The sequence below is a fragment of the Sus scrofa genome, chromosome 14 (genome assembly GCF_054392235.1).
Source record: "Sus scrofa isolate SSC_HxYL_T2T_F1_AM1 chromosome 14, Sscrofa_HxYL_maternal_Yorkshire_Landrace_v2.0, whole genome shotgun sequence".
NCBI classification, from domain to species: domain Eukaryota; kingdom Metazoa; phylum Chordata; class Mammalia; order Artiodactyla; family Suidae; genus Sus; species Sus scrofa.
In genome coordinates this window covers 153,057,771-153,074,032 of record NC_139396.1, presented here as the reverse complement: position 1 = coordinate 153,074,032, position 16,262 = coordinate 153,057,771, and the positions used below count along the sequence as shown (strand labels likewise).

The 16,262-nt window shown below is 48.4% G+C and overlaps 1 protein-coding gene across 16 annotated transcripts in view; it reads right to left on the bottom strand.

Moving 5' to 3' along the window:
- The window catches only part of PLPP4 (phospholipid phosphatase 4), a 542,787-nt gene that overhangs the window by 203,061 nt on the left and 323,464 nt on the right, over positions 1 to 16,262 (bottom strand). For 11 of the 16 annotated variants that reach the window (XM_084995734.1, XM_084995738.1, XM_084995740.1 and 8 more), the window contains one exon: positions 2,555 to 2,725. In XM_084995734.1, the coding sequence (XP_084851860.1) occupies positions 2,555 to 2,725 (171 nt within the window). Of the gene's footprint in view, positions 1 to 2,387; positions 2,726 to 16,262 lie in introns of all 16 variants that reach the window. The other 5 variants (XM_084995727.1, XM_084995733.1, XM_084995726.1 and 2 more) reach the window with 2 other exon arrangements.

Sequence of the window (16,262 nt, the reverse complement as noted above, 5' to 3'; positions counted from 1 at the left end):
CAGTGACAGACGGCCTCCTAAAGGGGAACTCAGGTGAAAAGAGCCTGACTCGGAGCCCATCGGAAGATCCAAGGAAAGACACACTCTGCTCCCGGCCGATTCTAGGGATACAGACTGAGCAGATGATGGCACAGCTGAACAGCTAGTTGGGCCACATCCATGAGCTGTACCAACTGATGCACATTTGGTTTTGGCTGCAGGAGTCTATCTACCATGATGCAATTTTGGTCTGTCCCCCCTAAGTATGGTCCTAAACATTACCAAACATAAATTCCCTTGTTCTGCTTCCACATCAGCCCAGAGAGCATTAATATTCTCCCTCTAGTGATCTGAGTTCCTTTCTGTGCCAGTTGGATAGGACGGGGCTGAAGCCCCGTTGCCAGCGGGCCTTGAATGCACCAGCTGCCATCACGAGGCCACCGTTTTCCTAAAGCCAAGCACCGTGAATCTTCATTCTTTCATAATGCGCTAGCCACGGCTCGGTAGGGAGTCACAAAAGAGTATTTACAAGAGGCCAACCTCATGTCTTAGGTTTTTAGGACAAAATCACTACACAAAGGCTCTTACTACCTTCCTAGATAAAGCCCAAATCTCTTCAAGTCTGAAACCCTTAATCGGTTCTCTGGATCCAAAGCAGCTGAATAAAAGTGGAAACCAGGGATTCGTAGCTTACACACAGACCATGTTCCGAAAGCATGTCTGCTTCTCAATCAACGGTTTGGGAAATACCAACACATCTTTCTCTAGAAGTGGGGCGCTAAGCCACGACGAAGCTAATTTGTATTTGTATAATGCGTTTTCAGTTACAAAGTACACGCAGATCCATTATTTCCTTCTGCCTATGAAACAGCTCTGGGAAATACTGGGGGATTACTGTTGCCATGTTCAGAAGAAGGCACTACAGTTTACAAGGGATAAATGAGAAGCAGTCCCTAAAATGCCATCCAGCCCACAACAGGCCTCATGGGGAAGTGCCCTAATCACAGGCGCCACAACGATTGTTGGAAAATAGCCCCATTTCCCAGGGTTCAGTGGGCGTGTGCCCCTGTGCTGTTGGCTCGGTGATTCTTTTCCTGCTTCCCTTATTATGTAGCCTCACGTTATCCAGAACTTCATCCATGTCATAGATACAAGCAGAGAACAAGGGAGGGCTCAGGGGCCAGCCTGATGGACCTCTTACCAAGCACCCCCATCAGCAGGGCATCCAGATCCCGATCAGTGCTTGAAGCCCCCACCTGTCCAGACCACGCATCAGCCTCTCTTTCCCCTGCACCCTTCACCCTCCCCCCGCCACTCCCCGGCTGCTGTTGTAGGCTCATGATACCCAGAGCGTGAACTGCAGGAGGGTGGAGAGGAGAGCTGAGGTTGGAGAAAAAAGATGAGAAGCCGAGGAAGCCCTGGGAGGAGCAGGAGGCCCCTGGAGAAGATGGGGAGAGGAGCCCCCACCCAGGAGTCCCCCTCACTCTGGACTCAATTGCTGCCTCACTACCCCGGACAAATGCCTGGGAGGAAGTGAGAAGAGGGCAGTCCTACAGGGCAGCTGGCTGCAGAGACAGAAAAGGGGAGGGAGGGAGGGTGACAGCAGTGGTGCCTGGTGACAGCAGGTGGACAGGCAAGGAAGAGGAGGCACAGGCCATGGACCGATCGTGGAAGGCCACTTGTCCAGGGAAGTTGGATTTAGGCAGTTAATGTCGGCGTGCTTGCCGAAAGCTGACACGGCAGAGCTTCCATGGTGCTTCTCAGACCTCATCAGAAATAACAAGCTTGCTTGTTAACAGTGCAGACTCCTGGTGCCCTCGCCAAACCCACCCCCAGTCAAATGCCTGGCTAAGAGTGGCCTGGTCAAGGTAATCTGAGGCTTGGCTTTGGGGAAAGAGCCCTGGACCCTGTGCTCCTGGAGGCTGCACCCCCGTCTCTCTGACGTCCTGTGGACACCACCTCTGTCTCGGCTCCCCTTTTGCTGTGGCAGATGTCGCTGCGGTTCAGGCAGCTGATCCGCAGAGGGGCATAGCATGGTTTAGTTTTATTCCAGGAACGAGCCCCTCCCTTGTTCTGTGTTCGTTTGACTTTGCACAGATACCTGAGGACTGACACATCCAGGTGAGCCTCGCCCAGCCTTGCAGTGGCTGCTGGCAGCCATCTCCTTTGGAAGAGCAACCATGGTGAAAAATTCCTCCTTGTGGGATGAATGTGCGATGTGAAACGAGCCAGCAACCACTTGGCACTAAGTCGGAGGGTGGAGGCAAGGGACCCAGCAGGGAAGTCGCATCTGAGCCTGTGACCAAGGGCCTGCCATCAAGGCAGGACTCCAGTGGCCTATTGGAGCATGAAGGGGGAGGAGCTCCAGTTCTGTCCCCAGCAAGGACAGTAGGAAAGCCAGAGCTCACCTGAACAGGTGCATTTCCTTTAAAAATGTGTCTGCTCTGTCATTTCAGCCTCCTCTGATTTCTGACAGTGGGCACTTTCCAAATAGATGCTTCCCCTCCGCCCCCAATCCTTGCAGGAGAGGGGCAGAGACTGCGAGGGCCGGGGTGGGCCCTGGGCAGGAACTCACCTTGCCAGTGATGCTTGTAGTCGCACATGCGGGACAGGGCGATCATCATGGCACAGTACAGGGGCAGGATGGCCGCGCAGAGCCTCCAGCTCTTCCCCCGCCCACTCTCGGTGAAGCAGTGCAGCTTGCCAGCCAAGTAGAACGTCGTGAAGCCCAGGCCTGAAAAGGCAACTGCCAAAGAGAAACAGCAGGTGTTACCCCAGCAGGTGGTAAGTGGCGGGGACACAGGGCCCCCCGAGCCTCCGGTCTGCCACCTTGCACACCTGCAGGGCCGAGGCCATGTTGTCACAAGGCACCATCTGGAACCACGCTGGTATGAATCTCTCAACAGGGAGAACGACCTTCCAGGCTTGCATGGGATCGAAATCTATTCTATGTCATTCGTGCATTCATTCGTTCAGCAGTGATTTAATGGAATCCACGGTGTGACAGACAGGCACGGTTCTGATATGGGGAATGAAACGATGCATCAGAGGTTGTCTCTGGTCTCAAGGGGTCAGTCCAGTGGAAGGACATGGCCATGCTGACAGAGTTTTAATACAATGTGTTCAGTTCCTACAAGAGAAACCGTGTATGGAGAACGAATGACTGGGATGACCGCTTAGCTTTGAAGGGGAAGGGAAAGCAAGAGATTTGGGGCCTGGTGGCATTCAGGAAGGTGGGACCCGCAAACTCTGTGGAGGAGTAAGTTTGACAGAGAAGCCAGGGATGACAAATTCCTTGTTTTCTCTTAGAAAGTGTGGTTATTAATTTTTAGAATTACAAAGAGAACTCACGGGCTTGCTAAATCCCTTGCCAAAAGTGTGGAGTCAGGGAATATGAGCCCCAAGCCGTTCATCTAGTCAAGTTTAAACTATAGTTGAATTCAGTGTTTTTTGTTTGTTTGTTTGTTTTTTGCATTTTAGGGCTGCACCTGCGGCATATGGAGGTTCCCAGGCTAGGGGTCTAATGGGAGCTACAGCTGCCAGACTATGCCACAGCCACAGCAACGCAGGATCTGAGCCACATCTGTGACCTACACCACAGCTCACAGCAACATCAGATCCTTAACCCACTGAGTGAGGCCAGGGATCAAACCTGCATCCTCATGGTTCCTAGTTGGATTTGTTTCCACTGCGCCACAACGGGAACCCCCGGTTTTTTGGGGTTTTTTTGTTTTTTGGTTTTTGTTTTTGCTTTTTTAGAAGTCAGTGAAATTTAAGGTAGGTCGGTCTTAAAAACCCTGGCTACACATGGAGTCACCTTTCAAATCTGGGAAGTTTTATATGTGTGGCTGAGTCACTTTGTCGTACAGCAAAAACTGGCACAACATTACACATCAACTATAATTCAATAAGAATAATATTTTTAAAAGACAAACCTGGAAAGTGTTCAGAATTACTAGTAGTCAGGCTCATTGTTCAATATTCTGTTTACACTGGTCTGGAGTGGACCCTGGTGTGTGTGTGTGTGTGTGTGAGTGTGTGTGTATGTGTGTGTGAGAGTGTGTGTGTGTGTGTGTGTGTGTGGCATGTACCCTCAGGTGATTCTAATGGCAGGAGTGAGTTGAGATGCTTTGGTGGAAAGCAGGGGCTACAGCTCCCACCTTCTCTGGCCACCAGCCTGTTTAAAACCTTCCTCTCTGAGAGGCAAAGCTCCTGGGTAACCAGCCAACATGGTGATTTTGCAGAACGGGCCTGGTGCCAGGACACTAGGGACTTTGAGAGACTTCCTAAAGCCCAGGGAGCAGCCTCGGCAACAGTGACTTTGTCACAGATGCAGAACTTGAGGCCCAGCCCAGACCTACTGAGTTAGAATCCGCATTTCACAAGATCCACAAGTGAGCTACGCACACACTGAGGTCTGAGAAGGCCTGGCCTGCGACATACCCGCCCTCTTTACAGGACTTCTCTTGAGAGTCCATATGAACAAAATAATACCCAACCATGAGAGGATATTCTGCTCAAAGTTATTTGAAATAATGGAATAATGTAAAGTGATTGATACAGAGGCAGAGAAAAGCAAACTGGGACGTGTCTATTCAATGGATTCTGGTGCAACCATGGAAATTATTCTGATTATATAGCACTAAACACAATACTTAGGCCATAAAGTGACAAAAGCAGGCCCCTAAATTGTAGCTTCCAGACACTCATGGCCATAGTACATAAAAGTGAATAACCTGCAACGTTAACAAGCTGTCTCTGATAATAGTACCTTTTTAAATGGGATTCTCCCAAATATGAACTTATAACCACAGTGGAACTTTTTTAGCAATCAAATTAAACAAGGTAATGGAGTATTTTTTTTTTAAACAGAATATTAAGCCAGGTTTATGTCAGGAATAAAAATGAAGCACTTCAACACTTCTGAATAAGGATTTACACTCAAATAAACAGCAACACAGTGCCAACACATATTGACTATCCTGTTACAATCACAACTCTGCAGAAAAGCTCACTGCCTGCGTCTGTTGTTGATGTTTGCTCCGATGAAGGGTATTAGATGACAGTCAGGGTGTTCCAAAGTGGCCCCATTGGGCCACCATCCCAGCAAGCCCAGCGGCTTCTTAATTTCCCATCCTCGTCCATGCGGATGCCTTCCTGACACTCTGCCCTGAGGTACCAGAGGGGGAGGCGGAGTCTGAACCCTTGGCTCTGGTGGGGACTGGCCTCATTCTAAGCTCGTAAGGGAGGAGTAATGGACTTTGTTCAAATCAGACAGCTTAGCAAGTCTACCCGCCCTAATACTGCCACTCCATTATACAAGGGGCTTGAGTATCCATGGATTTTGGTATCCTCGGGGGTCCGGGAACCAGTCCCTGAAGGATACCAGGGAGGACGATACACTGAATGGGGACAGCATAAAAGATCTGCCTTGGGGCTTTGTAGAGTTGTGGATGAGAGTTTCTAAGATTTGAATCAGAGGAGAAACAGCCCTGGAGGTTGCCTAGGCTCCCAAAAAAGTCCATGAGCATAGGGTGGATGTTGAGCAGGAATTTGCACACGTTCCCCTTTAAAAACTGGTTTGGGAGTTCCCATGTGGCTCAGCTGAGTTAAGGATCTGGTGTTGTCACTGCAGTGACTTGGGGTCAATCCCCGGCCTGGCCAGGAACTTCTGCATGATATGGGTGCGGGAAAAAAAGAGAAAACAGAAAAAAAGAAAAAAAAAAAAAAGGTTTGGAGACCCTAAGACAGTAAGTCCCCACTCAACAGCCAACAGACCTGAGCCTCTGGGCACATTCCATGAGATGGACAAGGGAAGGGGCTGCTGAAAACCCTCCAAGGTCAAGACGTGGGGCAAGGGGTTCAAGGCCAGACCCTTGGCCTCCACCTGGTCACCTCCTTGCCCCCAGGGGGCAAGGTCTCGCCAGCTCTGACAGGGGGGCGTGTGGCTCATTCTTTGGAGAACAGGTAAAACATATTCTCTTCCACGCAATGGGACTCGAGCTGCAGGTTTTCCAAAACGGTGAAGCATCTGCTTCTTTGAAAAGGCAGAGAGATTCAAAAGTGTTTTAAGGGCTGAGTTTAATAGCCCAGATCCTGTGGGCATCCAGCAGTAGCTGGTCTCCTTTGACGTATTCTACTGAGCAGTATTTTCAAGGCAGCTCTGGGCACCCTTATTTGTCTAGCTGACATGAGAGACTGCAATTCCATGCTCAACCTTAGGCTTGTCACTTTCTCACTGATATTTATACCAGGTATTGAACCAGCATAATGTCCTTGGGCAAAGAGCTTCTGAGGCTCTTCCTTCTGGCCCGGCAGGCATGTTCCAGCCGTGGGCAGCTCAGGTGCTTTGCCAAAATTCCTGCTTTCCCAAGTATTATCTGCATAAGAATTAGGCTCTGTGGGCGTTCCCCCTATGGTACAAAGGGCTCAGCAGTGCCAGGACAAAGGTTCGATCCCCGGACCAGCAGAGGCCACAGTGGGTTAAGGACCCAGCGTTGCAGCAGCAGCAGCATAGGTCACAACTGTGGCTCCGATCTGATCCCTGGCCCCAGGCATTCCATATGCCACAGGGCAGCCAAAAAGAAAATTAAAAAAAAAAAAACAAAAAAAAAACTAGGCTCTGCCATACCGTATTGAATGCATAGGATCCCACAGTTTTTCTGCCGCTTCCTCTGAACTAGAGTTTGGCACTTGGCATCTGCTTCTATATGAACTGAATCATGAACCACTGCAGCTGCTGAGCCTCAACACCCCTGGAAGGAGCTCAGGGTGGAGAGCAGGAGTGAGGGGCTCTGTGCTTGGGAAAACTGGCTGAACAGGTCTTTGGATAGTTAGATATTTTCAGGAGAAGATTTTATGGGCCCAATTATTGCATCTCCTCATATCCAGAAAAGCATTAAAATCTGTCATGGTGACGTCTGCTCCTCGAGACTAGCCGTAAACTTCAGGAGAATAGCAGCAACCTGCTGCAAAACTCGTGCCTGGTTGCATGTACCTCCCCCTCCAGCAAAATCACACATACACCGACCTTCCCCCGGCCTCTGGGGAGTGGTTTTTCAGAGCTCTCCGAAATGCTGCTTCCCAGGCTATAGTCCTCCTTCTGCCCCAAATAAAACTTAACTCTCAACGTTTAAGTTGTGCATATTTTTAAGCTGACACCTCCTTCCAGTGAGGCTGGGGGTTGGGGACCAGATGTAACCTCCCCATGAACCTTCCAGCTCGGAGATCCTGGGACTTAGCGACACTCTGATTCAAGGTCAACTGGGAGAAAAAGACAGCAGAAAGGTCTTGAAAGAAATGCCTTCCAACTCTAGCCAACGATACCCTCTCCTCTTCTCAAAGACACACGTATTTGAGACACGGAGGGGCAGTAGACCTTTTATGCTAGTGAGGACCTAGGGGTAGGACAGTCACTCCAAATAACTACCTTCCCCTTCGGCATGGCCCTGGCTTCCAGAACGATGAGGAGGTAAAACTGAGAACTGAGCATTCAAAGACACAGACATAGGCAGAGCACTAGACATTTTTGAAAACAGGGATTGTAAAATAGGATAAATGCATTCATATTTTGCTGACATCATGATTATTATTTTTTGTATAGCCGCACCTGTGGCATATGGAAGTTCCCAGGCCAGGGTCAAATTTGAGCTGCAGCTGCGGCCTATGGCAGGGCAACACCAGATCTGAGCCACATCTGCAAACTACATACACCGCATGTGTGGCAACTTGGGATCTTTAACCCACTGAGTGAGGCCAGGAATCAAACCCATATCCTCAGAGAATTAATGTCAGGTTCCTAAGCCGCTGAACCACAGTGAACTCTGCTAAACTCTTAACGACAGAAATATGATTCGGACAGTCCCAAGCCAGAGGGGCAAGAGAAAGTTGATCTCCTGGGGGCTCAGAACGTGTTTATTTGCTCTCCAGGGTTTAGAACACACAGCCACACCCACACACACAAGCACTCACAGTGATTGTGGGGAAAAGCATATGCCCCCTGCTTTCAGAGCCTGTGGCAGGTTTTCTTGGCTGGAAGCAGCTGATTGTAAATATTTCTGTGTTGATCTGGCTGTGAAGAGATGCTCTTGGAGCCTCTAAACTAGGCGTCAGATGAAAGTGGGCGGCACCTCCTCTGTTCCTAACACTTTCAGGGCTCGCTTGGCTGTCATCAAGGAGAGTTGATAAGCAAAGCATCGCAATATAACTTGCTGTCCATGTGTTCAGGCACGTCGCACGAACAGGGTTACCTGCCCACCCGGTGATGCTGAAAGGGAATCACTGATTTGTCTCTCCAGCTACATAGATGAACTGTCATAGGGTCACAACATTTCCTTTGCAAAACAAACACACAAACAAACAACAACAACAACAAAACCACAAAAAGTCTATTTACTGGGCCAGCTGAGGTGAAAGGATATGATTTTGCTTTTCCCTCCCCAGGCCACTTTTAAACCAAGTGGAAGAGGTTTGGACGCCAACAATGGCAAAAACTAAGACAACTGCTACCCCCAAAAGCTTTACAAATAAATGAGATAAGAATCAGGGGGACAGACCCAGCTTTTTTGTGTTGTATTCTTCACTCCTGCTAACTGTAATAAATTTCCCTGGATACACTGATTATTCCTGGCACCCCAAAAGGAATTGTGTACAAATTTCTCATCATATGATGCTCAAAGAGTTAGCATCTTCTCCCCCAAGAGGGAGAAGGACAGTACCCGGGTGGCTGAATCAACCTGAGGGTTGAGGGGTGTTCTGGAGGGAACACCACTGCATCCTCACCAGACCATCCAAAACCAAGGATGCAGGACAAGCACACCTGGTCAGTACCTGGAGACCCCTTACAGGCAGGAGAGTGCTGCTGGGGATCAGGGATCTGGGAATCCAACTTGGCTTTGCCCGTAATTGAATATATGACCCTGGGGAAGTCACTTTCCTCTCTGGGCCCCAGTTTCATCTATAAAATAAGAGGCTGAGCCACAAGTGGTTGGGAAACCGAGCAGATAGGGAACCTGAGTAAAGCAGTTGGATGTTAGCATCATTTTTTTGCACCTGAAAACTCTCTTGGTCTATCTTCTGTTGCTCCTCTGTTGCTGGTTTCAAGAAATACTTCACTTTCAGAAAAGAAATACTTCACTCAGTTTCAAGAAACACTTCACTTTCAGAAAAACTCAGCTGTTCACTTGTGATGATAAACAGCGGCTAAGACCTCACTGCTGGGCAACAATTGGGAGGAGTGAGGACTGAGGCAAAGTAGGGAACATGCACTGGCTTAAAGGTGCAGCCCTGCGTCTGCTCGAGCTGGGGTCTGCCACGTGGAAACGTGGGCTCGGTATTCCCAGAAGTTTTGCTCTTCTCACAGAAGAGGGAAACCCCAATATGAATGAGAAATGTCTCCATATTAAAATAGTAACAACTCCTCGAGAAGAATACAATACAGACCAAATGAAACTCAGTTATGGACCAACAGGGCTGGGGCTGCGGGCCCCGGTGGGAGAGCTTCCTGAAGTCCTGGCCTTCCTGTGCTGACGGCCCCCTGCTTAAAGGACCCCCTACGCCTGAGCTGAACGTTATGCACGTCAATGCATGCCTCCTCTCCACGCCAGAGCAAAGAAGCACTTAACAAGTTGGGGGTGATTTTGTCTAAACCAATAGCAACAACAAATTACATTATACAGAGACTGGGGAGATTGAATAATCCATGCAACCATGTGCTGTTGAAGGATGCAGACTTTTCAGGCAAATCAAGCACACGGGGACTTGACACTGCCACTTTTCTCCCATACGAGCTCCCTTCTAGGGGCCTCAGTCTCCTCATCTGTGCAATGGGTTTTGGAGCACTCGACTCACAAAGCCATCCTGAGGCTGAGTTCACGAGGAACTGTAAAATGCTTAGTGTACTCACTCCTACCCCTGCCAGCTGCTGCAGCTGCTGCTGGGCCCGATCCCAGTTCAGTAAAGTTCCTTCCTCAAAGAAAAGCCTTCCCAAGCTCTACTCTTGCCATCTGCAGCTCTTCCATTATATAACTGCATGCTTGCTTACAGAGAATTCTGGAGCAGGGTTCTCAGCCTCTGATACTTCTGCAGCCCCCGCGGCTCTCAGCAGATGTAAAATACTCTTAGCTGGTAAATGAAGGAAATTAGACTCAATGAGAGGTGCCAGTGGAGATGCTGTCCTCACCCGACTTTGCATGTGCCCGAAGCTCTCAGGTGAGAGGGTTAGACAGCCAGGAGGCCATTCTTATGCCACAGGAGCCATCATGTAGCGTCTCTCCTACAATTTCCCAGAAGCAAGCTTCACCATGTTGAAACCTAGTTTTGTCGACCCACATTCTAAGATCTGCAGCAATCTCCTTTCATCCATTTTGGAAAGTGAAATCTCTTAATAACATAGCACAAATTTAATGCATATAGCTTGGCATAAGACAGCAAGCAGAATGAACATCTTGTCTAGAAGGAACCATGAATTGAGAAACTCAGAACCTGAAGCTATGACTAAGAAACTAGCTCTTTTCAGAGATTTGGGACTTCAAACATAGTTTCAGTTATTCATTCCTTATGAAATAACCAGAAGATCATTAGCCTCTGATTTAGCAACCAAACCAAATTTTGATTAAAATTACAGAATAGGCTTAATATCCAGTGTAATTTTTTTTAAAAAAAATCTCTTCTCTCTCTAATCCAGTGATGAGACTATTTTGTTCTGATGTAGGAGATAAAAAGTCTATCTCTGCTGGAATGAAAAGAATTCTCAAAATCTCTGAAGTCTTTTGAATCTCACCCCAATGATTTTTGGAATTTCTTTTAAAAACAGGAGTTTGTCACAATCAGTATAATTCAACAACCTCAAAAAGCATAAATTAATTCAACTAGATAAGTTAGGGGAAAGGATTTGTTTCCTTATGTATCTTTTTTTTATATATAATGATTTTTATTTTTTTCCATTATAGCTGGTTTACAGTGTTCTGTCAACTTCTCCTATACAGCATGGGACCCAGTTACACATACATGTATACATTCCTTTTTCTCACATTATCATTCTCCATCATAAGTGACTAAATAGAGTTCCCCGTGCTACACAGCAGGGTCTCATTTCTAATCCATTCCAAAGGCAATAGTCTGCATCTAATAACCCCAAGCTCCCCATCCATCCAAATCCCTCTCCCTCTTCCTCCCCCTTGGCAACCACAAGTCTATTCTCCAAGTCCGTGAGTTTCTTTTCTGTGGAAAGGTTCATTGTGCCATAGATTAGATTCCAGATATAAGTGATAACATATGGTATTTTTCTTTCTCTTTCTGACTTACTTCACGCAGTAGGAGAGTCTCTAGTTCCATCCATGTTGCTGCAAATGGCATGATTTTGTTCTTTTTTATGGCTGAGTAGTATTCCATTGTGTATATGTACCACATCTGCCTAATCCAATCATCTGTCAATGGACATTTGGGTTGTTTCCAAATCTTGGCTACTGTGAATAGTGCTGCAATGAACATGCAGGTGCATGTGTCTTTTTCAAGGAAAGTTTTGTCTGGATATATGCCCAAGAGTGGGATTGCTGGGTCATATGGTAGTTCTATATATAGATTTCTGAGGTACCTCCATACTGTTCTCCACAGTGGCTGTACCAGCTTCCATTCCCACCAACAGTGCAGGAGGGTTCCCTTTTCTCCACACCCCCTCCAGCATTTGTTACATGAGTTATTAATAAATGATGGCCACTCTGACTGGTGTGAGGTGGAATCTCATGGTAGTTTTGATTTGCTGATTTATCTTAATTATTATCTACACACAATTCCTTTTCTTTGCATGTGGATAGCTACGTGGAGGCCTCGATGGTCTGTAGACTCCACGAGGGCAGGACTTACGCTGCCTTCTTCATCTCCATATTCATAGTCTTACACACTGATTGGCACATAGTAGGTGCCTAATAAACACTTGTTAAATGAAAGAAGGATGTGGCCCAATGGTGTTATTGCCACCCATGCCTTCATCCCTTTTCTCAACACCTATTTATTAATGGCTTCTCTAAGCCAAGGATTTGGGGGGCCCCATTGATAGGAAGATGTAGAAGACACAGTTCCTCTCCTGGGGTAGTTTTATTTGCGGGAGGAAAACTAGAGTAACAAGAAGCTCCATGGAGGAAATAAGACTGAAGTCTGGAGACAGACACAGGAAAGGGGGATACAAGACAACCTCAGTTATCTGGAATCCAGAGGGAGGAGGTTAAATTCATTCATCCCTGCAGCAGAGCTGCCTGTGGTTCTAGGAATGGTCGGAAAGGCCAACAGCCTCAGGTAGAATTACTTGCTCTTGTAGCATCTGCCTTAAGATATAGTAAGAATTGCTATGCTGGTGAGAAGCTGAAAGCCACCTTCTGGAACAAAGGAGACTGAGTGGGTCCTCTGCACCTCGGGAAAGGCAGACTGAGTTTGAGGCTGTTGAAACCAAGGCCACTGGACTGCCCAAGCCAGACCCAGAGGGATGGAGAGAACCACTGAAGGAAGCCAGGTAGCCAAGAAGCCCTGACAGATACAACCTCAGAGAGGTAAAGTGTGAGAACCTACAGCTAGTCAGAGGTAGGGCTGGGGACTAAGCACAGGTGAGAAGTGTGTCTGCAGTACAGCTGGATGGACCCAGGTAGGCATCCTGACCCCACCACCTCCTGCCTGTGTGACCTAGGGCAAGGTGCTGACTGCTGAAGCAATAAAATGGATAAACCAACAGCTGTCCATAGAGCACGTGAGAAAACCAATGACGGAGTGTCCACAGCACAACGGACAGAGTGCCTGGCACGCAGTAGGCCCTCAGTTAAAATCTGCTCTCTTTTCCCTTTCTTCTTCTTTTTCTACCTATTACGTTCTTTCTCAAAACCATGCTACCTCCCCAAAGTGTCTGAGAACATGAAGAGGCAAACGTGCACACAAAGATAACAGAGATGTGAGCCCCAAGGCACCAGGATGGCCCCAGGACCGAGACACCAAGAGGGCGTCTGCGTCTGTTGCCATGAGATGCCTCACATCAAGAATAGCACCAGGTGCATCTCGGGTACTCAAGTGAATGAACAACTTAATAAAGTGAAGGATGATATGAAACCTGGACCAGGCAATGTGCACTCCTGGGGGCTCCAAGGAGACCCTCTGAGGAGCATCCCTTTTCTGCCTCACAAACGCCTACTCACCCTGCAAGACTCCATTTAAATGACTTCCCGAGGCCTTTTCTGGCCCCACCAGCAGGTGGAATGGACTCTGACCTTGTATCTGTCCTTGGTAACATTCACACCTCTCTTCTCACTGATGCGATTGTCTAGCGTTCATCTCCCTTCTTGCAGAGTCTCAGCTCTGTGAGGGCAGAGCTGTGTCCCCTGTGCCTGCCCTCACCAGGCGCTCGATAGACGTAACACTGAATGAATGGCTGATGGCCTGGTAATCAAGGAAGGCTTCCCAAGAGCAGAAGGCAGGGACGCACCCCGTGGAGGAGGAGGGTTAGAGGCTGGCTTGGCACAGCACTGGCTCAGAATAGCGTGGGGGAGCGAGGTGAGCTGGGCCTTCACTGAATTCTTCCTTATCACCTCCCATCCTCCAGATGGATACGAGGTGTGTGTGTGTGTGTGTGTGTATACGCGTGTGTGCATGTGTGTGTGTCTCTCTCTCTAACACACACATACACACACACACTTCCTTGGGCTCTTCCTACAAGGATGACCCCAGAGTCCTCCTGGAATCTTCAGAGCAAGAGTCCCTCTGTATCCGGAGACTATCTGCCAGACACCTGGGCTGGATGCCAGGGAACAATGTGAGAAGCTACAAAATGGGAAGCAGAAGCAGATTCCCAGGGTCTAAAGCATGGCCAGGTGGGGTGGTGTTTCAATGAGCGAGAAAAGAAGGTCAGTGGGAACGGCCTCCTGGAGCAGGTATCAGGAGGGGCTCTAGGGCAGCCCTCCTGAGTCCAGTCTGTCCAGGAGTCCGGTCAGGGGTTTATACCCTCCTGCCATCTGCCAAGAGGCATCAAACGGGGTGTCCCAAGGGGGAGACGGACAAAACGAGTCACGCACGAGGCAAACTCCTCTCTCTAGGTACTCTCGTCTTTGAAAGCATTCGGGAAATCATAGTTACTATATTTCTGAAGGTTCGCAACTGCTGAAAGGCATGTGGGGAAAAAAAATGTTTTTGCAAAGTCTTGAAGGGTGACGAAGGGTTTAAAGTAGCCGTTCCTGACCCCTTACGAGACTCTCGTCTCCACCTGCCCTGCTTCCTACGGTATGTTAGGAGACTGCATTTGACAGTACATGAGGTTAGTTGAGGGACCAGTGTCCAAATTTCGATAAAAAATCTTTTAGTGGCGTCCTTAAGAGGACAAGACACAAGGAGACCCCTTGCCCTGTGGAAAAAAACGTTAAGGGCTATAAGGACCACAGTCCTTGTAATCCCATTGGGTAAGCTTAGGGAGCGCCCCTTGAATTACAAGTCCATCCCATTAAATTGTATTCCTGGTCTTCTACCCCTCGCTATTTTTAGCCAGTTCAGCACCCCTTGGGCTTTAGGCCAATTGATACCACCTCTTCTACAACTGCAGCCTTGTCCCCTGGGCTGGGCTCGGTCACTGTTATATTCTTCTCGTCAAGTGATGCCCGATCCCGTTAGGAGTCCTTTAAAGGGCTGGACTAATCTGATTCTTTATCATTCCTTTGCTATGACCTCAAATGGAGCTGTGGGGGCAAAGGAAACAGACCTATAGATGTTAAGACCTCCCTGTGCTGTTCCCATGCCTGGGGAGGCAGGGGGGGAGAAGGAATTCATAACTCGTATTCATCCCATTTAAGCCAAGTGTTTCATCTCAGAGCCCGGACATGCTCAGTTTTGCTTTTTGCTGTTTGCTTTCACCCTGGTTGGAGAAATCCAGTTTACCCATTAACTGTGGCTTAGGAACTTTCCTAAAATCAACAGAGGGCATGTCAGAGCAAACATCCTAGGATTCTGAAACTCAGGACAGTAGCTGCATGTCTGGGTTTCCTCACCTCTGTCCAAAGGCAGGTGATGGGCAGGGGATGACAGGAAAAGAGGCCACAACTGGTAAGGAGTGGTTAATTCCAGTCAGCCTAAGACCGGATGGACATCGGACCACTGAGGTCCAGCTGCTCCGTACAGGAGAGGGGACACCCTCACATAGCCCAGAAAGGACAACAGGCAGTGCACGCTGGCCTTTTCTCTTTTTCAGATAGAAGCCACACCCTCGAGCCTGGTGCATGGCTCCATAGCAACTCCTCTGACATGTGCCTTAAAAAACAAACAAACAAACACACACACACAACCGGGAAACGTTTGACCCTCAGACTCTGAGAAAGAAATATTTAATTTTCTTTTGCACGAAAGCCTGGCCACTATATAACCTGTCAGATGGGGAGCGATGGCCGTCTGAAGGCTCTCTGGATTATAACACTATTCTCCAATGAGACCTATTGTGTAGACAGGAGGGAAATGGTCAGAGGTGCCTTATGTTCAGATCTTCTTTACAATGAGGAAGACACTACACTCAGAGAGGCTTCTGGACTTCCCCAGGGTGTTATGCCAACTCTCTCAGGACCTAGGTGCCCACCATATCCCGGCCCAATTGGATCAGACCCTCCCGCGGTTAATCAGCCTTCTCCAAGACTGCCCAAGGCTCCTCCTCGCCCCCCTCGCGTGCCCTCTTTACTCCCTTTACAAGAGGTGGCAAACAGAGAATGGGGACCAATACGGGTCCATGTGCCCCTTTCACTTCAGGACCTAAGGCAGATAAAAACAGATTTGGGAAAACTTGCTGATGACCCAGATAGATACACCAAGGTCTTTCAGGGTCTCACACAGTCCTGTGAGTTAGCCTGGAAGGACGTCATGCAATTACTAAACCAGACATGGACTCTAAGTGAAAAAAACAAAGTCTTAGGAAATTCTCAAGGCTGGGGAGGTGAGACATATGCTCTAAGTGCCAGAGACAGATCAGGAGAGGAATGAACAAGATTCCCCACAGGGGGTCAGGCAGTTCCTATGAGTGACCCCAACTGGTCTGCTGAGGAGGGGGATAAAGACAACTGGCAGAGGAATCATGTCACTACTTGTATAGTTGAGGGACTAAAAGCCACACGAGCAGAGCCAAAGCCCGTTAACTACTCCAAACTATCAGAGGTTTGTTAAGGGGAAAGGGAGAGTCCACCGGCTTTCTTAAAAAGACTCAGAGAGGCCTTGAGAAAGCATATACCCGTGGACCCAGAATCAGTGGAGACCAGGTAATTCTTAAAGGCAAGTGCATG